A 21,859-nucleotide genomic window follows, 5' to 3' on the forward strand; every position below is an offset into this window, starting at 1 on the left:
GAAGGAGTGCAGCCCACTGTAGCCTCGTGGAGGTTTGAGGGCTCAGAGGTACCCAGTGATGCTACAAATCTGTTTTCCCGCCTGGTGACAACGTTATCTGGAGTGCCATGTGCATGGAGGTGTTACTGGGGGCTTGTAAGGGCGTGAGAGCTGTGGACTTCATGATTTGTGGTTTATTGTCCTTGAAGGAAATACACAGTGAGGACGCTTTGTTATCACCTAGCACTGCTTGGAGAAAGACATCCCTAGCTGGGGTCCCATACAAGGCACTTGCTCAGTGCTGCCCTGTAAGCCTGTGATGGAGCAGTGATGTGCTACTGAAGTTGTGCTGCTCTCATGACCGTGGGCCATTACTTGCATGTAGGATGTGGACACGGGGGGCCCTGAGCAATCTGACCTGGCTTTGAAGTCAGCTACGCTTTGAGCATAAATCTTCTGCAACTCTCTGGTATTCAGCATTCCCCGACCAGCCGGGCTGCAGTGTCGTGTTTCGTGTATTCAGTGTTACGCTGCTTGTTTTCATTTCAGGTCCTGTTTCGGCATAAAAGTGAGATTCACGGGACTCCTCTAAGATGTCGTACAGAAAGGAGCTAGAAAAATACCGAGACCTGGATGAAGACAAGATCCTCGGAGCTCTGACGGAGGAGGAGCTCAGGAAGTTGGAGAATGAACTGGAAGAGCTGGATCCTGATGTAAGTTGCTTTTACACAACATTTGCTAGGTGGTAAATCTCAGTAGTTGTGGGGGCTGCATTAGTGGTCTGTATTTAAGGGGGATCCTTTGCAGAGCCTGTACTCAGTGCAAGGATGGAAGAGACTGTCCGCCGATGAGCAGAAGCAGTTTTGCCATCGCAAACACGGGCTACACGTGGGACTTTGTTTCTGTGGTACTCCCCTGCCCTTGCCCTGGGGTGCGTGCTCTGGTGTGACGAGCACTGTGATTTGCAGCACCGATGTGAGCCAGTGCTGGTGCAGGGCAGTAAACCTGTGGAAACTGGATCTCTGCTTCTGATCAGGCCACCTTGGAGGGAACACTTTGGGGTTTGTGGGTTGTTTGGGTGTGTTTTTGTTTTTTTTTTTCATAGCAAACTTCAAATGGTCTCTATTTTCCTCCATTTAGGCATAAATCCAAATCCCAGAGTTTTTCAAAATGGGACGATTGCTTTTTTAGCAACTTCCCAACATCAGTAGGAGCTGCGCATATGCAAACAGTGGGACTGCAGTGAACACACAACAGTGGAAGCCTTTTGGAGGCAACGTTGTCCTGTGGCCGCAGCAGGGGGATGTGCAGAGCCAACTGGCAGGCCTCTGGGTTGCGGCAATGTTAGATGATGAGGCTGGGCACTGCCAAGTGAGAAATTGTTCCTGCAGCATGCAGTTGGTGTTTCTGGGGGAAATGATGGGCAGTGTAGGTTGCATCATCAGTATTTTTAATTGCAACATGGGAAAACAATTAAGAGGTGGCAGGCTAGCTCCTGGGATGAAGCGTATGGGCTGATGGGATGGTTACAGCTGCTGCAAAAGACACAGAGTTGGGCAGCATTCTGTGAAAGATGCAGAAAGGTAAGATAATTGTGAACATCTGTCAGTGCAGGTGTAGGCTGAGTACCGGAGTTAAAGCATGAAGATTGCATGGTCACCTCTCACAGCATGAAGCCTGAGGACACAAGCTGTTTCCTCTTCCACCCTGCGTGTGTGTTAGCACAGTTCTCCAAGGGTGCCCTCTGAGGTTGCCCAAGTCTTAATTGCTTCCTATTAGTCATTTTCCTTCCCAGGCTTTTCACTGATACAGATATAAATTATAAATAATTACTTTTATTAGGTGGGCATGGAAAAATCAACGTGCTGTTCAAAATCACCTTGGATGTCTTAAAAAGTAAATGTTGACTTCTATCCAGCAAAGCTTTAAAGAATGTGCTTAGTGTCAAATCTGGGAATAGTCTTACTGCATTAAGGCTGTTCTATATTTAAATATAAGCAGGTGCTTACGTGCCATATGCGTCAGGCACAAAGGAACTTCCCATAGTGGCTAATGTGACTGAATAACAAGGAGGCAGTTTGAAAAAGGGCTGAGGTTCACAGGGGTTTTGGACTGCAATGGAGTGACCTTCTCTACGAAACCCTGCCTGCAGTTTTGTGGTGGATCATGAAAGGCAGAGGACACCACCATGGCTCTCTGGTCTGCTCTGTGAAAGACCGTGGGATTTCCCTGAACTGGTTCTTGTTGGGACACATGGGGCATGTGGGCACTTGGACGGACACATGTAGGGAGGAGAGGATCAGTTGAGTTTAGCAGCTTGGTTCTGGCGCTGCGAATGTTGCAAAGAAGCAGCAGAAATGGTGAGGGTGTGGGGAGGGGGCTAGGAGGAGCAGGAGGGGATGGCTGAGAGGCCCCAGAGGAAGGGCTGGACCTGCTGTTGTAGAGAAACACCCATTTGGCAGCGTGGAGATTTCGTAGTGGAGCCAGCATTTGAAATTGGAGGGAGGAAGGAGCATCACGTGTCTCAAATGATGCGGGAATCAGTGGGGTTGGATGGAGATAACCTTTGATACAAGGAGAAGCCAATTGTCCAGCAATGTGGAAGAAAGACAGTGCAATGAGGAAGGTGGAGAGGGGAGAGCGTTTGATAGACGGGGATCGTGGTCTGCAGAGATAACCTGTGTTTCTCCCCTCCATGCCTAGAACGCATTGCTGCCGGCAGGGCTCAGGCAGCGGGATCAGACCCAAAAGCCACCAACTGGCCCGTTCAAAAGGGAGGAACTCATGGCCCACCTAGAAAAGCAGGCGAAGGATGTTAAGGACAGAGAAGACTTGGTTCCTTTCACGGGTGAAAAGAGAGGTAATGTCATCCCTTTGAGCCACAATGAATGCATCACGATGAAGGCACAGTGGGTGCACAGCAGAAGGGTTATGCCTGACCTGCATTGCTAAGCACGACTTCATTTTGACACCATGAGGGTGGTGTATCTGCTTTCTCTGCTGTCTAGCCCCAGCCCAGGCTGGCTAATAAACTGGGGTGTGCCCAACAGGTCCGTGTGCTTGCTGATTTGGGTGCCACTTGCTTTGTCAAGTGATGGACAGAAGCTGTACCACTGTGCAGCCTCTTTCCATCCCCATTCCACTGCAGGTGTATCAAGCTCTGGGGAAAACATCATCTTCTGTCTTCTGTTTTCCTCTGCCCTGTCCTCCTGTGAGCTTGGCCAGCTGTGCTCTGTCCTCCACCGTTGCCTTTCGTGCTCCATCCCTACAGTCTGAACTTCATGTTGATACAGAGAAACTCCACAGCTCCCATCAGCTGTGATGATCCCAACAGTTCCTGTCTAGTCTTCATCAGCTCTTGACAACCCCAGCCTCATTTCCCAGTCTCCTGCAGTTTGCATGTTTCTGTCTTACTGCACTGTACCTTGCGGCGGCTGCTGCACCCCTTGCTCTGTGTGGCCCTGGTGCCTGTGAGCAAGGGGTTTGCTCTGCCTCTTCTCTTTCCGCTCCTTCTGGCATCTTTTCCTGTTCTCCTGGGACTCGTCCCATTATCCAGAGGACTTTCCTGCTCCCATTAGCACTCTGAATATCATCTGACATGGGATGTGGTCTGGTCAGTCTTTACCTCTGTGTTTCAGGAGCTTCTCAGCAGCATTTTTTCTGCTGGTGCGTCTCCCTCTGTACCATGGTCCCCCTGCAGCAGAAGATCTGTATGCTGTTTACGGTACTGGTTGCCCCATGTCAAAAAAGAAGTGCACAAAAATGTGGGCGTGCGAGCGTGTTTCCCAACCGAGGTCTTTCTCAAGGCTGCCTCCTTAATGATCCACCTGCTTCTCTGAGAAAGAGGTCCTGTTAAATCTGTCCATTTAATAAAACTTGAGGTGGTATCTTTAGCAAAAAAAAAAAAAAAAAAAAAAAAAAAAGAGTTCTCCTTGAAAGAAGTAAAGGAAAATAGTAAATTGATTGCTATCAGAAAGAGCGATTTAGCACCTTCAAACGTACCTCAGCCCAGCGCTGGCTTCAAGCCTGGCTAGCCCAGCAAGTCCTAGCAGTGCTTCACAGGAGACAGGAGTATTTCAGGCATTTTGAGTCTTCGGTTCCTGGTCTGAGCTAATCATATTTCAATCTGATGTCATCTCAAATACATTAAACGTCTTTTCACTTGTAACATGCTGTTGAGTGAAGACACCACTTACATTGACTGTGAGCCAGGGACGGTAAATTACATATTCACAGTTGTGACAGAGCTGGAAATAAATCCACCAGGTTTGCAGTTCGAAGGGTGGTTTACAAGTTTGCCATGAGGGGTGCTGTCCCTGGCCATGCGGCTGGACAGGATAGGAGTTGGTGTGTTTATACATGCTGTATTACGATACATACTGCTGCATTTGCATGCACCATTTAATTTGAAGTTCAAACCTGGAATACAGCATGACTGTATTACATGAGATAAGATACTTTCCAAAAGTAAAACCCAAAAGTTTTGATGACAGTGAGGTGCCAGCAGTTGCTGTGTGCCAGCAGAATTAAGTTTGCCCTGTTTTTCCTACTCCCAGCTGAACCGACTGGAGGGTGGGTACAGTTTGCCGAGCTGCCTGTCCGCTGGGACGATGGTTCTGGGTCTCCACACCGAGCCAGAGCTGAGGGGTGCAGCCCTCCCCAGCCATTTTGCTGCAGAAGTTGCCCGGCCGTGCTGGCACACATGATGCTCTGACTATTTTTTGCGAGAGCAGCTGTGTCCCAGGAGGCAGATTCCTGCCCTGCTTCGTCAGGGTGGCAGTGTGCTGCAGGAGATGGGCCCTTTGGCTAAAGGCTGTTTATAGCCGCCTTCAGTTCGTACCGGGGGAGCCCGAAGTGCAGTTGCTTGTTCCTTGAGGCTAAATTAAGCTGCTTTCTGTTTCTGCACATCCCTGAGCAGCAGGATCTTTGTTTCTCCCCTTTGGTGCCACTGAGTTTGGTTTCAAAGCCGGGAGGGAGACAAAAATAGCCCTCGCTGGCGTGCCAGGCCGAGAGCTTTGCACTCGCTATCTCTCTGCAGTGATCCTGGAGTATTTCAGGGGAGGGGGACTGCTCTGAAATGCTCTGGGATCCCTCTTCCTCCTCCTCCCCCTTCTCTTCCTCCTCCTATCCCGTCTCACAGCAGCTCTGGGTTCACCCCACAGGCTGCTCCCTGCACTGCTTTGTTAAAACACCACAATCCTCTCTCTTTTCCTTGGTGGTGGTGGCAGTCGCAGGGACGTGCCTTCTTGTGGAACCTCAGATCTGACACGTTCAGCCTCCCTAAGGAGATCTGCCCGCCCCTTGGCACTGGGAGCAGTGAGGATTTGGGAGCAGCCATGCAGTGCCATCAACCCCGTCCCCTCCCTGGGACCCCCCAGGCCTCCCTGGGACACAGCCAGCTCCGGCAGAGGAAGGGTGGTGGATCGTCTGGTGATCCTCCTGGGCAACGGGATGGGGGAGTGCTGAGGAGCCCACCGTGTTCAGAGCTGGGCTGGAGGTGCCTCACTCGCTTCACAGCCCCTTTGTCCATGTGGGCAGCCACCTTTAAGGAAAAGGCCACAATCGATTGCCTGAGATGGCAGCTTTGCCTTACCAGCTGTACCTGTTGCTTCGCACCTCTGGCTCGTAGGGAGAAGGCCTGCTCCTTGGCCTGTTGCTGTCCCGGGAGATAGAGCATGGAGGTCTCCATCTGGCATGCCCTCTGTGTCTCTCCCTACTGTCCTCTGCAGCAACGCTGACCCAGACCAGCTGCCCCAAGCCTGCTCCTCCTTGCACCCTGTGGATGGCCGCCTGCTATCCCTGCCCGCTGCCAGACCCCCTCCACCACCTCCTTTCCACCCTCTTTTGACCAGTGTGCTGTCCATCTGCCCTGCCACCGTGCGTTTGGAGTCAGCAGCGGGAGCTGTCTCTGGGGCAGAACCGGTCCTGCGCAGTGCTGCATCCGAGCCACTGGTTTCCCGCGGTCCATGTGAGCGCTGGCAAATCTCCATCCCTTTTACGCAGCCTTCAAAGAAGCAAAGTCCTGCCGGGTCAGGCTGTGCGTGGCTTTTGGAGTGTTGTGTGTTGAACAGCTATCGTCCTGTACGAATGTCCTACGGGGCATTTGGAGATGCTGCACTGCTGAGAGCATCCAGCTCCACCCTTGGAGGTGTCTGGCAAGTCCCTTCCGGCTCACCTTGCAGCAGCGCTCAGACCGAGCTAATGGGAAGGGATTCAGTGTCTCCTCTGGTTTTTCTCTCGGTCCTTGTGCCCCCTCTGTCCTTTCCGCTGTGCAAATCTCACCCCATGGAAACGCATCTGCGCGGCTGGCTGTGAAACAGGTGGGAGAGCTATACTGACAGTGACCTCACTCTGCATTTATAGGAAAAGCTTGGATTCCCAAGCAGAAGCCAATGGATCCTGTTTTGGAAAGCGTGACTCTGGAGCCGGAACTGGAGGAAGCCCTTGCTAATGCCTCTGATGCGGAGCTCTGTGACATTGCTGGTAAAACAGTTTCATGTGAATTGGGGGCGTTCGAGTTTTTCGACGACGCATTTCTTTTTGCTTGAAATAAGCTATTGAGCGTTTTTGCAGTTTATCTGAATGCTGTCAGTTTTGACGGGATTATTTTTTGTGTTAAAAAAGAAGCGTATATTTAAAGTTACTCTCAGCCCATGTGATTTAATCACGAGCATGGACCAAAGCTGAGGAGGGAGAAGAAGGATTTACCAAGGGAACAGCGTGTGCTGTTTGATCTCTTCTCCTGTCTCTGCCACTGAATCTTGCAAATTGCAGCCTGTCACCTTCAGGAGCACAGCTTTCTTCAAGCCAAACCTCTAGGAAACAATCAAGCAGACCCAGTGAGAACGTGGATTTCTTGTGCAACCTATTAAAGGAGCTGTCAGGTTAGAGCAGTCTTTCAATGGATGCTCAGGGCTGCTGTTTGTTAAAGAGCTTTTCAAACACATTTTAAAGCTAAAGATTTCTTGCAGTTTGTGCGGTCAGTCGTTTTTGTGTTAGCTCAGGGGTGGGGGAATCCAGCGTTAAAAGGCTGGTGTACTTCATGACGACTGAGAAGCAGGATTGGAATGCACAGTGAGCTGGAGAGGGGGATGGAGTGATTGCAGGTGCTGGTGGAGCCCCGACAGCATGCTCTTCACTGGGCTAAACAAGCCCCGTGCAAACTGAGCAGGACAGGCATGGTCCCCATCTGAGGGGTTTGCACCTCGTTGCTCTGCTGCTTTAGGGATGACAGTGTTGGTGTCTTGCTGAAGGCAGTGGCGTGGGCTTGGCTTTGTGACTGGGATAGGATATGCCTTGGCCAAAGGAGTGTGCGAACACCCCCTTGGTGCTTTACTGAGCTCACATGTCCCCTGATGGTGTAGCAGTCAATGAATATTTCAGTGCTACTGGCTGCTTCTTGCAGTTCTGTCTCCTTCAGACTTTCACAGTCCCTCCTTGCTAGAAGTCTGTAACATAGCCTGTAGAATAACTACACCAACTAGACATCTTCTACATAATAGTAGCATATTCTGGCTTAGAAATGTGTTTCTGCGTTAAGGCTTCCAACATACATACGCTGGCCAAGCTTTGTGTCTGTGGGTTTTGCTTTTTCACTGCACTCCCAGAGTGCTATAAAGACTTATCCTATGAAATCTGCCTTTCTAAGCTCTGGATCTGTGCGGCAAGTATTTTCACAGAGAAATGCTGTTCGGGGCAGCTTGTTCTGCAACTGTTGGGCGAACACACTTGAAGTGGCAGGAGGAGAACTGGTGTGATACAAGCTGTGCTGCAATCTCAATATTGACAGTGTGTATTGGATGCCTTCCTTGGCAAGGCCAGTAGGATGGCTCTTGTGGGTGGCTCCTAACAAGTCCTGGAAGGGCTCCCGTGCCTTTGGTCAACTAGGGGAGGCAGAAACGGGATGCCTTCATCCTGCTTGGGTTCTCTTGAATAATATACAGTAAGCAGCAGACTTACAAAGAGTGGGTCCCTCTTGCCTACCAGCACAAACCCCAGCCCTCCCCAAACCCCATGTGGACATAACAGCAGATCCATCCCTCTGTCTGCAGCTCAGATATTCACAGTCCTGGCTGGTGGAGAGATTTCATTGTCAGAGTACGCTGTGTTTGGGGTGTATGTGTGTCCTCAAAATGCTAAGACGACGAATTACTTTTCCGAGCTGTGTTGCGGTCCTGAAAATTTCAGCTGTGAGTACGTGGCAGAGAAGAGAGCCAGCTAAAATACAAACAAACAAACTCAAAGTGCCTAGCCTCACTCAGGCTTTCAGATGGAGACTGCTTGGCTCTGTGCAGTCCAGTTGGGGATGTGCTGGGGGATGGGGTGGGGAAGTGGACGGTGGTGTTCGTTGGCACCTTTTGCTGCAGGCTGTCCTGCCTGTGCAACCCAGACATGGAGTCACGGTGAGCTGTCACCGTAACAGATGCCATTCATGTGATGGACCTCAGGGATAGCCTTCTCCTGCAGCTCACAGGCCTTTTTGGCCACGGCACCGACCAAATGGCAATGGGCTGATGCCAGCCAAGCGTAAGAGGAACAGCTCATGGGAAAGCAAAGTGCCTTTGCGGTGGCACACTTGAATTTTAGGGAGAGAATTATCCTTTATTTATTTTAACCACCATGCCCATCCAGAAGTCAACAACTGTTCGAACGTGTCTGTTTATAACAAATATTCACGTATCTGCATTTTTCTTTAGAAGGTCATATAGTTATTTTTAAAAAAAGGGTTGATTAAAAGAAGTTTATTTTCAAACATGAACTTTCTGTGAGTAGCAGGGTTATTTTTATAAACAGTCTTTGCCCAAATGTTCATAAGCCATTGGCTTCCCAGTGCTTATTTGCAGCTGGTGAGATGGTCAGGAGATCCCTCTGGGCATGTTTCTTTGTGCATTTGCATATTGGTTTTGCAATCATGAGCCTGAGATACACAGACTTGCAGAAGTTTGGCTTTTGGGCTCTTACACTCTCTGAATTTTGTTCATACCATCACTTTTTGTATTTTGACTGAGCCAGCAGAGCTTTAGCTTCTCACAACGTCAACTTCCAAGCGTACAAAGATCAATTCAAGGCACACCACCACTTTTTCTTGAGTAAAAACATGACGTGCCCTGCCATGCTTTGGATGACAGTCACCTTGTATGTTGCTGCCTGAGGGATTGGTTTGGTTCTGCACAGGGCACAGCTCACCTCAAAAACTGGACTGTCACAGTGCGTAGTAGCACAAGTCCGGGTCAGCAAGGCTGATGAGGCTGTGCAGGTTCCTGTTGGACTGGACTCCGCAGATTAAATCCTACCAATGGCATTTTTTTTGGTGTGTTTTATTGTCTTCCCCTTGCTATTTTTGCATGATGCTGAATCAAGTCAGCTCCTGGGAAGCCTCAGCTGTTTGTCTGTTTGTTGTCTGCAAGGTGATGTTCCTCTTCTCCTATGAATCAAGCTACATTGGAATAAAAAAGGGAGCACATTTGAATAAATACACAATACACCCTGTTGTGTATATATGATACCGGGGCGCTTGGTCCCACCTTTGTATGTTGTTCTGTGCTTGCACAGGGAAAGGTAATGTGCTACGGACCCCCATCCTGGGCAGCACGGCACGTACGCGTCTCTTTCTGGCTTTGGAGCCTGGCATAACTCAAGTCATGTTCTCCTTTTCTTCTCCTGTAGCCATCCTTGGCATGCACACCTTGATGAGCAACCAGCAGTACTATGAGGCACTGGGGAGCAGCACCATCGTGAACAAAGAAGGGCTCAACAGTAAGTGATTTAGAATGTTAGCAGGCTGAAGCGTTTGGTTTTGAAGCTGCGAGCAGAGGCAAAGTGGGAATTATTTTTGGGCTGAAGGTTGGAGCCATGAATGTCAGAGCAGCCTGTGATTGCTGGGGCTGTCTCTGGTGCCTCCCTGCCCTGTGTGAGCCAGCACAACCTCAGCTGCTGCCCTGGTGCTGTCCAGGAGCTCGCACAGGCCCAGGCAACAGCCCCACACAGGGAGCGTGCCCTCCATCACCCAGTTTTGGACCCTGAGAGCATGTAGCAGCAGTTACCGGCTGTCCTGTGCTGGTTGGCCCCACCTGAGTGCACGTGGAGCTGACAAGCGCTTGTTCAGTCTCTCATTTTCCATCTGTTTGTCAGGTCATGCTTTCCTCTCCCAGCACTGCTTCTGGAAGAGGAGAAACACACCCAAAGAGAACATCCTGCTGCTCAGGGTGCTTTCGGTTTCACGTGTCTTGCTTTTTGCTTGCAGGTGTGATTAAGCCCACACAGTACAAACCAGTTCCTGATGAGGAACCAAACTCAACAGATGTGGAGGAAACTCTGAAACGAATACAAAGCAATGATCCTGACCTTGAGGAAGTCAACCTTAACAATATTATGGTATTGGCTCCTGTCCACTCTCCGTTCTTAATAACAGGACCAAACATTTCATACCCAGAAGGCAGAGACCAAGTCTGTTTTGCTGCACAGAGTAATACCATCACACTGTGTGTAGCCACACAAGAGACACCAGAGCTTCCCATCTCTGTTTTGGGCAGCAGGGGTTGTTTCCTGCTGTGGGACAACGGTGTGGGGTTGGTAGCAGGAGGATATCTGTAGGTGTCTGGAAGAGCAGAGATGTGTTGAGGGTAGTTTGGGAAACCCGTCTGTCTCCAGCCTGCCTGGTTAAAGGCATTCTAGGTTGCTTTAATGGTTTAGTCAGGCACATTTGGTGGAAGGGCTGTTTATGTAAGATAAAATGGTGGGAGGACAAAGTCTTCATAATCCTGACACTTGCAAAGAACATGAAATACAAAAATACTAAGAAACGTCCCTTCTTGCAGGTAGCCCTCTCCATCTCCCACCCATCCCTTCTGTGGGTCTTTTCTTGTAGAAAGCAAATCAGGACAGAGCACCATTTCTTATGTTGCCTCTGGGGCACATACACATACTGAAAAATACAGTTTCCATCTCTCCTTCCTGACTCCAGGACCATCATCTCACGGGGTCTGTTGAATGATGACATATTCGGATAGCAAGAATATGGTTATCTGCATGTGCACATTAAAAACACTTCTGCTATGCCACCCGCACCTTTCTATAACGAACAGATTTTTACTTTCATGTATTTAATTCTGGCCTGAACGTCCCTTGAGGACAGCAGGCTGAGGATCTGGCGGGCAGGCACTTTTTTTGTGTATTGGACTCAGGGCTTTGGGGCATGGTTTGGAGAACTGGGCAGTGGCAGTGGACACGGTAAGCTGGTGGGCTTTGTGTTATGGCTCTGCAGATGGCTTTGACTGTAGATGATTCCACATGGTGGGATCCAAATGGCGTGGCAACAAGTCTAAGCTGAGGATACCACTTAAAATTTTAGACATGTGAAAATTTGTGCATCTGAAAAGGGTATATAAAGTACCTGATTAAGTGAAAAACACTAATTTTGTAGGAACTCAGAATAAGCAGCGTGGATTTATTTTCTGGATTAAGACCTACCATGGCAAATGTTAGCCTGAAAGATGTATAAAGCACTTGGAGGTGTCTGTGGTTTGTACTACAAGGAGGTCATTTCAGGTCTTTCTGGATCAGGCCTCGTAGGTGGAAATTTTACTGAAGATGATAGGAATGTTGCTCAGTGCTGTCATTCGTATTAAAATGCGCAGGAGCAGTACTTTGTAGGCTCATGGATCCTAGTTACATACATCCCCACAATGCCTGCGTTTGTAAGTAGCTGTGTTTCTGGGCAATTAAATTAAACAGCAGAGCCATTGTGGCTTCAAATCAAGGCAGTGAGCTATCAATAGAGTGGGAAATGCCATGCTCATTAGGCCATGCCGATTATAGCAAGAGAACTTGTAAAAACATTTATCGACCCCTTCCTAAATTACTTCGGTGCATTTGGTGATTTGACCTTGCTAAGAAGTAGAGTACCATTTAAATGTATTGCATATTCCTTCATACAGATGATGGCCTAACACAGGTTTTCTGCATTTCTTTTCACAGAATATTCCCATACCAACTTTAAAAGCTTTTGCAGAAGCACTGAAAAATAACACCTACGTGAAGAAGTTCAGTATAGTTGGGACACGGAGCAACGATCCTGTTGCTTTCGTAAGTACTGTCGGCTCATCGTCATAAAGTTGTGACAGGAACTGTTCTTGGGCAAGGTATTTTCGGAGTCGCTGACTGACTGCTTTTGCGCCTTAACAGTGCATCTGACAGATTCTGCACCTCTGGCATTTGGTGCAGGTCTTTCATTTTCAGGAGTGCTAGTGAAAGCCAGCAACAGACAGGCTTTGGTTCCTGCTCGTCCTTTTTCAGCTGCAGAGATTGCAGGACACAATCCTGTAAATCCACTTGGTCTCATATCCGCCCGCCCTCAAGGATCTCCTGGAAAAGGAGCAGGAGACAAGGACTGACTTCTGAGTGGCGTTTTGTAAAAGCAGTTTGTCTCTCTCAATTTATCCTGCATCAGGGCCACCCCATTTGTCGCTGTTGGTACAAAGCCTGTTGGTGCACTGCTGTGTGCACACTCATCCCTCCCCTCGCACATGACTGCTCCGGCTCTCTTTCGTACGTTCCTTTGTGCCGACCTGTGCTTAAGCAGGACCCTGCATTTCTTACATGTGGCCTCTGTGGGTGATAAAGGGTCTTTCTGGCTGCTGTGAGTGGTCTTTAATATCAGTGAGGATGCAGGGAGGTGCCGAGCGTTCTGCGTGGCCCTCGTGCTACCCTCCAGCCTGCGTCCTTGCACACTCCTCCAGCACCATCGCAGCCAATTTTTGCTCGTTTTCACCCAGACCACCCCTACCTACCTCCACAAACAGGTGGACACCAGTTCCCTGTTAGATAAAAGTTCTTTTTGGAGGGTGAGTACAGCTCTCACATTATTTCGGTCATGCTGGACCGGTGAAGAAGCTGATGCTGGCATCACTGGTGCTGTCTGAGGGCCCGTGGGGCACTACGCAGGGCTAGGGGAGCTGTGGAGCCCTGCTGCGTGAGTGGCTGCAGCTCAGCACTGCCACTTGGGCATCACCTTCTGGTCCTTCTGTTCCATGACGTAGACGGGTCCTCCCATGCAGCTTACAAAATGAGAGCATCAGATCGGGTCGGGTCAGGGGGGATTGGGAGTGTGCCAGCCCACTTCTGGTCTTACCCGCTGAGGGAAGCAAAAGTGATTAATATGGTTGTGATGCCACTTGGGAAGACATCTGGGATGTGGAGAAGATGTCGTCTTCTCTCTGCCTGCTGTGGTGGGAAGCATCTCAGCCCCGCACAGGAGGAACAGTTCAGGCAGGGAGGCGATGAGGCAGGATGCAGGGCAGACAGCGGCCACCATCCCTGCCATCACTACGCTGGCTTTAGAAGAGGGATAGATGAAGCTGTCACGGGGCAGCCACAGGTGTGGATTGTCGCCTTTTGGGGTGGCCCTAAGGGTTTGTCCATACGAGGTTTTGCTGTGGCCTCCAGCATGCTCGTGTTCAAGAATCCCCCTGCAAGAGGGGGAAACTCCCTTCACCCCACACAGAGCTCTCCCATCTGGTGGCAGTGAAACTGATCGGCACACGGGGTCCTCCTGGTGTCCTCTGGAGGCAAGGGGAGTCAAACCCCTGCTGCTCCGGGGTGCTCTGCCCCTGCCTGTCTGACTGCCAGCTCTTCCCACCCACCTTTGCCTGCAGGCACTGGCAGAAATGCTGAAGGTCAATAACACGCTGAAGAGCCTGAACGTGGAATCAAACTTCATTTCTGGGTCAGGGATCCTGGCTGTTGTCGAGGCGCTCCAGGGCAACACATCGCTTGTAGAGCTGCGCATCGACAACCAGGTAAAGCGTGCACGAGTGGGAGCTCTCATCCAGTGAACATGTCTTGGGTGTGGGAAATCGGGTAATTGGGTGGCTGGTCAAGGTGGAGGGTGGCAGCCCACCACCGCTGCCAGATCGCTTTGAAGAGGTTTCAGCCCCTTGTTTCTGCCCCTTCAGTTCCTGGGCAGTATGTGCTACTTCCTACAGTAATTAACAAAGGCTGGGGACTGCAAGCAGCTTTGCATGTTCCTGGTGCTGCCCTGGAGAGCGGTGATGCACCTGTCCAGTATCACACCTTGCTCCAAGCTCTTGCAGAGACTTAAATAATACAGTCTATTTAGTAAAACTGGTTTGGGTTTTGGTTTTTTTTGCTACCGTGCAAGGGGAAGAGAAGGAGAACTCCAGAGTGTGCAGTGGTACAGGTGCCATGGCAAATTTAGCTCCCCCAGAAACCCAGGGGGTATAGTGAAGCAGCTGAGCTATGGGGAGCTCAGGGAGACGTCACTGGGAGTTCAGAAATCATCATTTCTCCAGACATCTCTTAGCTGGATATCTGTCCAAGAAATAAAGTCTTTGGGCAAGATAATTTGTGGGAATGTCTACTAGAGGAGTTGGAGCCACTTGGTTGTACCAGGAACAGGCCACCAGTTTGTTTCACCAAGTCAGAAATGCCAAATGGACCAACAGGTCCAAAGAAGAAGGGAAGGGGTGGAGATGCCAGATGTAAGTGCTCTCTCTGAATCACCCTCTGACCTGACCAGCTTGCTTTTCTGCTTTCTGCTTTCAAAAGAGCCAGCCCTTGGGCAACAAAGTAGAAATGGAAATTGCGAACATGTTGGAAAAAAACACCACCCTGCTGAAGTTTGGCTACCATTTCACTCAGCAAGGTCCCCGGCTCCGCGCCTCCAATGCCATGATGAATAACAATGACCTAGGTGAGTCGGGATGGCTGCAAGCCAGGGAGCACGGGAAGGTCCTGTGGGCAATTCCTGGTGGGAGAAGGGCAGAACTGTTCACTTGAAGGCTCCGGTGGATGGGCTTGAATTAGAAACCACCTCTCAAAGGGCCTGATGATGCCCTGCCCCTTGAGGAGGAAAGCAGCTTCACTGACTGGGTCTCTAATGCAGCTGCTGTCTGCCAGGCAATGGGTTGTGCTCCAAATCTGGAAGCACTGGGCAGCTGTAACTCACAGAAGAGGCAGGGTTTTTGGCAGTAACAGCAGGTCTTGTTGGGAAGTAGCAAGAGCTACTACCGTGTTTCGGTACAGCACGTGATACAGCATATGGCACATAGGTTATGAGGTGCCAGCACTTGTGATTCCTGCCAACTGCTTCTCTTCCTCCCGCTTCGTTCCCATTTTAACAAGGAGATGAAAAGTAGTAGAGTTGAACTTTGATGGCGGTGGGACTTGGCCCATTCCCTTCAGCAAAACAAACTGGAAGTGTTTCTAGGGAGAGGCGGGAAGCCACATGGCTTTGAGTTATCTTTGTACTCTCAGTGAAGCGATCAGAAGTGCTTGTGAAGCAAAACGCGGTGAAGTCTGCAGACTGCCGTTTCAGCCGATGCGTGCGGCTGAGGCTTTCCATTGCATGGCTGCAAGCTGCTGTAAGGCACTGCAAATCACTCCAGCAGAGCAGTATTGAGTGCAGCCAGTGTACCAGTCACGCTGTACTCAGCAGCCCCTAACTGCATGGGTAGGGTGGTTACAAACACGACAGTGCCAAAATCCTTCTCGGCAGCGGCAGACAATATATTTGGGAGGAATAAGCAAAAGTTTGCAGATTGTCCTTTTTGTACATTAGGAAGAAGCTCTTTCTGGGGAGGGCGGGAGTTTGCAAGACCCGGAGGGACAGAGCCAGTGGCTGCCCTGATCCAGTGCGGGGCAGAGCCCTGCTGCGAGCGAGAGGGTGGGCTGGAGAAGCCCAGGGACACCCCCTCCGCCACTAGTGCTGCTGGGTTCTGCCAGACACATCCGAAAAGCAAGGGCCAATGGGCAGGGTCCGAGAAAAGACCTAACGTGTAAATGCCAGCTGTGGAAAACCGGAACCACTATTTTAATCTGTATATGGTTCACCACCGCAGGCGGGGGTCATCTGTCCCTTCACAGATCAACTTCAGGCTTAGAAGCCACAGAAAAACAGCTTTAAGTGGCTCTTGTATTTAGACAGATGATAAATATGCTGTGTTTAAAAAAAAAAAAAAACCAAAACAAAAAAATAAATCAGTCTTGCTTCAGCCAATACTGTGCTCCTAGGAAGCACAGCCAAGCATAGAGGTGTGTGCCAGTTCTTCACTGACCGCACAGAATACAGAGTGTTACGGTTCACTGCGTATTTTTTCTGCCTGTGGCTGCGTTCCTGGTCACTAGAGAGCTGCAACAGGAAAGGCTTGCTATTTTGTGTCCTCTGGAACAGAGCAAGGGTTTTAATCACCGTGCAGCACCTGGCATACAAACTAATCAGCTGGAAGATTTGGATCTAGTGTTTTAATTGTCCTGCTGTAAGGGGAGGAATTCACAACTTGCCTTCCATGTAACAGTTGTGCATTTTGCCTCTTTGACCATTAAGATCTGCTTTTTTGTCTGATTTGGTTCTTGTTTGCAGCTCGTATTCACCGGTATGATGGTCTCTGGCAATAGCGTCTCAGCTCCACACCTGGACCACGTATAAGTATAGAAAACTTTATTTTCCTCCCTGTCAGCAATAGCTCTCTGCTTGTGCTCCACTCCAGTGCTCTTGCCTACCATCACCTGATGCTACCAGAACTTGGTTTTGGTCCTATAGCTTCTGTTCTCTAAGATACTCTATATGAACCAACTATGAAGGCTTTGACATTCATCCTCATGAGCTAACTTCTGCATCCTCTTTATACCTTTTTTTCCCCCCTTTTTTCCTCACATTTCTTGAAAAGTCACAAGTGTAGCTGTCAGAGCTGTAAATCAACTTGAAGAGTAGACAGAAGACCACTTCGACCATTTTAGCCATGATCAGAGGGCTGGAGGCTACAGGCTTAAGATAAGAAATGAGATAGAATTTTTTTTTTTTTTAATTTGAAATGGCAATTTAGAAAATCTAGCAAAGGAAAAACTGTGGCATCCATCTCCTGCTGTCTTTACATCAGTCAGCATCAGATGACGCTTTGGCCAAAGTCAGATTACAGAGACAAAATGTGTGAAATATGATTGAGTGTAGACTAAGGGAAGCAAGGCTGAAAGGAGCTTCTGGCCTTAAAAATCCATAGGGACGGAAACCTCCTCTTACCTTCCTTGATTTTAAACTGCGTAAGGCTGTGCCTGCTGCTTACAGCAGGAATTTCCTGGCAGAAAGTACATCTCTCATCTCCTTTCCACAGCGGGTCAGCCAAGCCTGCCATCCACATCTCCCCGTTGCCATGACTGATTCCTCTTCCTCTTCTTTTTCAGTGAGGAAGAGAAGACTTGCAGAGTTGAACGGGCCTATTTTTCCCAAGTGCAGAACTGGAGTGTAGTTCCTGGCTACGGAGGTCATTCCCGGTGATCTGTGCTACACTGTGGAAATCTAAAGGCAACAAGTGCCTTGACAGAGTATTTGTGGTGCCTCGGTTCTGTTTTATGCACTAACAGTATAAATTACCTAGTGGCTGTAGTTGAAGATTTTATCCAGTAGGACTGTTGATGTTTTCTGTAGGTTTGGAAGCTATTCAAGCCAATTTTATGCAATCGCAGTTTAGAGTGCATCCCAGTGTAAAAGTGACTCTTAATTAACCTGGGACCTAATTTTTCTATAACCTTCCTGCACGGTGTTTCATACAGTTAGGATGTGGTATGCATGAGTGAAAGATACAACTGTTTAACACAAATTATAGAAGTATTGAAAAAATACTTTATTTTTTTTTCCAAATTGATCTCAAGTAACTGTAGAGGAGCAACTATTTTAACAAGCACTTTTACTACCTGGAAACATGGCTAATTTCACGAATTGTGAATTACATTTTTTTACCGACATTTGCTGAGTCATTTAGTTGGAGATGCTGTTTCAAATGCATCCCTGTGTTTCTTAGAAAAAAATTGATCTCCACCCCCTGATTAAATGGAACTTAAGGCCACCAATTATAAAACAGAGCCTCAAAAACTGAGCAGTTTAGGATGGGTTAATATCCTGCTATCCTAAGCATGTCTGAAGAAAACCATCACCTTTAGAGATGTGATGCAAATCCTAAGCTCACAGCGATGGCCAAACCAGTCAGCAAACCAGAGCCCTCTCTCCTAATCCCTATTCCTTTCAGTTTCCTAATATTAAAAGCGTGTGTGCAGATACTCGCTGGAAACAAGTCAAATTCTCTCTCTTTGCTGTTTTGTCTAGATTACCGTGGCCATTAATTAAATTTTGTTTTGCCTGGGATTGTTTCTTTTACTGCTGTCCCTAATGTCTGCATAAATGCAACAATAAATGTTGTGCCTGTTAAGTGAAATACCCCAACCCTGAACTTACACTGCATGTAGTCAGTCAGCTTTTTGTCAGGCAGTTCCACCACCCATCATCTAGCCTGGGACAAATTCTCCACAGGTTTGCGTAGTGCAGTGGATAAGACCAAGCACTATCCCATCCAAAACTCTTGCTATTAACGTGGGTGGGATCCTGCTCAGTAGGAAGAGTTTCCTGGCAGAAGTGTTGCCGTACTGAAGCCTTACTCTTGGTCTGATGACTATCTGTCCTAGAAAATGTTCTCACTTGCTAGAAATCTGACTGTACACATCTGTTGAGTGAAGTTTTACAGCGTTTTACACATATTCCAGGAAAAGTCCCACAGATTTCTTCAGAGCTTGTGTGCAAACACCACACGTGATTTAGCTCTGACCAATGAAGCAGAGAAACACTATACTTTCAGTAATGTGGGAAACATATTTGTTGCTCTTTAAATCTTAATAAATGCACCGGTGGTGTCAAATAAAATGCTTCACTATAGCTTCTTCCCGGCAAGTTCTGTATCAGAAAATGAAAAGAATACAAAAAAAACTTGAAAATGTTTTGGAAAAAAAAAAAAACCCGAAACGAAACTGGCAGACAGCCTCTTTCTTCCATATGCACTGCGAAGACTTCAAAACGGTCAGCTAAATCATCAAACTGGAGCCACACAATTTCAGCTGAGCCATCCACTCAGATTTGTGTGAGAGGGGCTCAGCTCTTCCATTGGCTGCAGAAGAACATAAATGCGTCTTATCCTGGGAAAGCCTGATGGTGCTAAGAAACCCAGACATACAAGGAGATGCACGTGCAGGGCAGGGAGCACTACCATGGATACTACAACAGCATTTTTTCAAAAATGCAAAAAAAAAAAAGCCCTTAAAAAAAGAAAAGGCAAAAATAAAAAGGCAAGAACTTCGTTGTGTGTTTCACTGTAGCAGCATCCAAATCAACCGTGTAGTCCAAATATACATTAAGCTGGCAGGATCACTCCAGGTTCCTCAGTTGATCCTTATAAAGCCACTTTGCTGAAAGATGCATGCGAGAGCTGAGAGCTGTGCAGCAGTCAGGCTGTGCCGAGAGGCATCAGGCTTTGTGGTAAAAGGCATCAAGCTGTGCAGCAAGAGAGCTACAAAACGATGATATATAAGAGCAAATGGATCACTGTTTGTCCCAGCATCTCTCCAGAAGGGGAAAAAGCCATCTGCAGACTGCAGCATCTGGCAGTCACATGCAATCCTGCTTAATTCTCACTCTCCTGGAGCTAATATGTGCCTTCTCTCGGGCATTACCACCGAGATGCCTGGATCCCACCACACAGCATTTCACATGGCAAGTCCTTAGTTGTATTAATCTGACAAGACTAATCCAGAAGGCAGGATACAGAAGCTGCTCACAGGCTAACTTGCAAGAGGGAGCCTAAGGATGTCTCTTATCCCCTGACTCCCCTCTCTGCAGCAGAGGGAACCTGGCTTTATGGGCCTCCATCTGTACATCTTAAACCCTTCTCCTCCCTTGCCTTAGTGCAGCAAGGACCAGAGGAGACCCCATGGCTCCCCTCTGCCTTTGAGGTAGAATATCCAGCTACCAGGAGCTCTCAGGAGAATTGTACCTTGTAGTCAGGTCTACCACGTGGCAAACAGCTAGCTAGGTTTCAGTATTTACCTCTGCAGAATTAAGCACCTCCAGCGTAACAGGTGAAGTGTATTTGTGCAGTACTTTAGAAATTACCATGGAAGCACTAAAGGTTATTTATCATCTCATAGGAGTTTTAGAAGTTTACATATAAAATATAGTTGTTGCCATTCTGTACTGATAAGTGATATAGAAACAGCCTTCCAAATAGATTGCAGTGTTCCAGCCTTGCTGATAGACTGAATTATAAAATTGTGTTCTTTTTAGCCTAATGCATGAAGAAAAGAGAAACTGTAATATGCAAGTTGGGGCATTCCCATCAGTGCTGTAGACTAGGCCTGCAAGTAGACCTTGCATGTTTTTCCACAAATATTCCAGTCCTCAAAAGCACAGAGGTAAACTGGCCAGCAAAGCTTGGGAGGCAAGATGCCAGGGGACCATAAGTGCTGCCTAGACTTTTGCTGAAGAAGTCAACCAATGGAAATTTTCCAATTTCTTCTCCAGTATGGATTGTGCACAGATTTACTATTAAATACCATCCTAGAAAGATTCCCAAGGGAGACATTTGTAAGTTTCAGAGTTTTGCTTCATGAAAGGCCCGCTGATTTCATGGTAGCAATACTGGAAGTAATAAGAAATGCTTGCCATGGCTTTAATGGAACCAATGTCCATGTCTTGAAGTTGCCAGTCAAGCCAACAGTGAGGCCTGCTGAATCCATAGCACTGTGGGAGAAAGTGACAATCTATATGAAAATAACATTGTCCCAACTGTCATTAAGCAACTGCATAAACCTGAGTAAACTGTTTTCTTGCTTTTAAAAGCAGTTGCCAATAAAAATCCCCAAAAACCTAGTAAGTGATTTTGATTCTCTAATGACTAACTACTATTCAGTACCAAGAATGACAGTAAGTTTAAAAGACATTTTTCAGCCAAGACACATCATCTACACTATTAATAAAACCTTTCTGTATATTATACAGCATCAGGCACACAAAGCAGCAGGCAGAAAAGTATTTTGCGGTCATATGCTGTGGATCCCTTAAAATTCAAAACCAATTTCTCTACTAATAGGAGCTGGAAATCGCATAAACATCTCACAGCTTTTGAAAAACTCAGCCCATGTTTATAAAGCACAAATGCTTCCCAAATCTTGAATGATTTAACTTGGATAAAGGATCTTCCAATTTCCTTATAGCTGTTGCGGACATTTATGCACATGTCAGTATCACTTCCAGTGCCATAATGCTGGTATTTTGACAGTCTCTGTGCTCCCCTCTCTGTGTGTCTCGGTTTCAACATGCTTCAAGCTGTCGGATTTTTGTAGTGCAAGCAGAGCTGAGCCCTGGATATTTCATGTACTGACAAGTTGAGGGAAACAACAGTTCCCAGGGAGACAGAGCATTGGAATAAGGATTACTTTTGCTGTTCATCCTACAAGTCCCACACAACAAGTACGGCAGGGCAGATGGTATCTGTGGGCCTTTGCTCCAGTTACAAGAGGGGTCCTTACACTGTCTTCAGCCAGTTTCACACAGGAGTCAAGTCGGTGACTTCAGGTAACTACCCTTTGCTGCTCACTGGTATAAAGCAAGAGATGCAGGCAGGTGGTGTGTACGTGGAAAACATCTTCAGCTCTAATCTGGTGACATAACCACACCCAACTGATACATCTGCTGTTTTCACACCCTAGCACTAGCTATTGAAGCAAATGCATGATCAATGGAGAGGTCAGACAGATCCATCTCTGTGCAGGAGGAAAAGAATGGAATTGTTCTTATGTCACAGAATCATGGAACCATAGAATGGTTTAGGTTGGAAGGGACCTTAAAGATCATCTACTTCCAACCCCCCTGCCATGCCAGGGACACCTTGAGTTTCTTTTGAATTGTGAGCAGCTGTGTCCTATCACACATACTCTGCTCCAAAATCCCCATAGTAGAGGCCACGCTACAAGACTGTATCCAGGGAGAGGAATCCTGTAGTGCTGGTGATGGGTTGGGCACTCTGGTAATTTACAGTCACGTGAT

General features: G+C 48.0%; 1 protein-coding gene across 1 annotated transcript; it reads left to right on the forward strand.

The window, feature by feature from the left end:
- The first annotated feature begins 472 nt into the window (after positions 1-472).
- TMOD1 (tropomodulin 1) lies at positions 473-17,622 on the forward strand. Its single transcript, XM_009880637.1, has 9 exons — positions 473-692; positions 2,683-2,839; positions 6,343-6,462; positions 9,646-9,735; positions 10,223-10,353; positions 11,956-12,063; positions 13,632-13,775; positions 14,545-14,689; positions 17,176-17,622. The coding sequence occupies exons 1-9, from the start codon at positions 573-575 to the stop codon at positions 17,238-17,240; spliced, it is 1,080 nt and encodes a 359-aa protein (XP_009878939.1). The 5' UTR covers positions 473-572; the 3' UTR covers positions 17,241-17,622.
- The last annotated feature ends 4,237 nt before the right edge of the window (positions 17,623-21,859 follow it).

Source organism: Charadrius vociferus, unplaced genomic scaffold, assembly GCF_000708025.1.
Source record: "Charadrius vociferus isolate BGI_N301 unplaced genomic scaffold, ASM70802v2 scaffold240, whole genome shotgun sequence".
NCBI lineage: Eukaryota > Metazoa > Chordata > Aves > Charadriiformes > Charadriidae > Charadrius > Charadrius vociferus.

Coding starts and splice junctions, on each gene's coding strand:
- TMOD1 (XM_009880637.1), top strand. CDS start 573: ATGTCGTACAGAAAGGAGCTAGAAAAATACCGAGACCTGGATGAAGAC. Junction 6,463..9,645: donor GGAGCTCTGTGACATTGCTG/GTAAAACAGTTT, acceptor CTTCTCCTGTAG/CCATCCTTGGCATGCACACC. Junction 12,064..13,631: donor GCAACGATCCTGTTGCTTTC/GTAAGTACTGTC, acceptor CTTTGCCTGCAG/GCACTGGCAGAAATGCTGAA.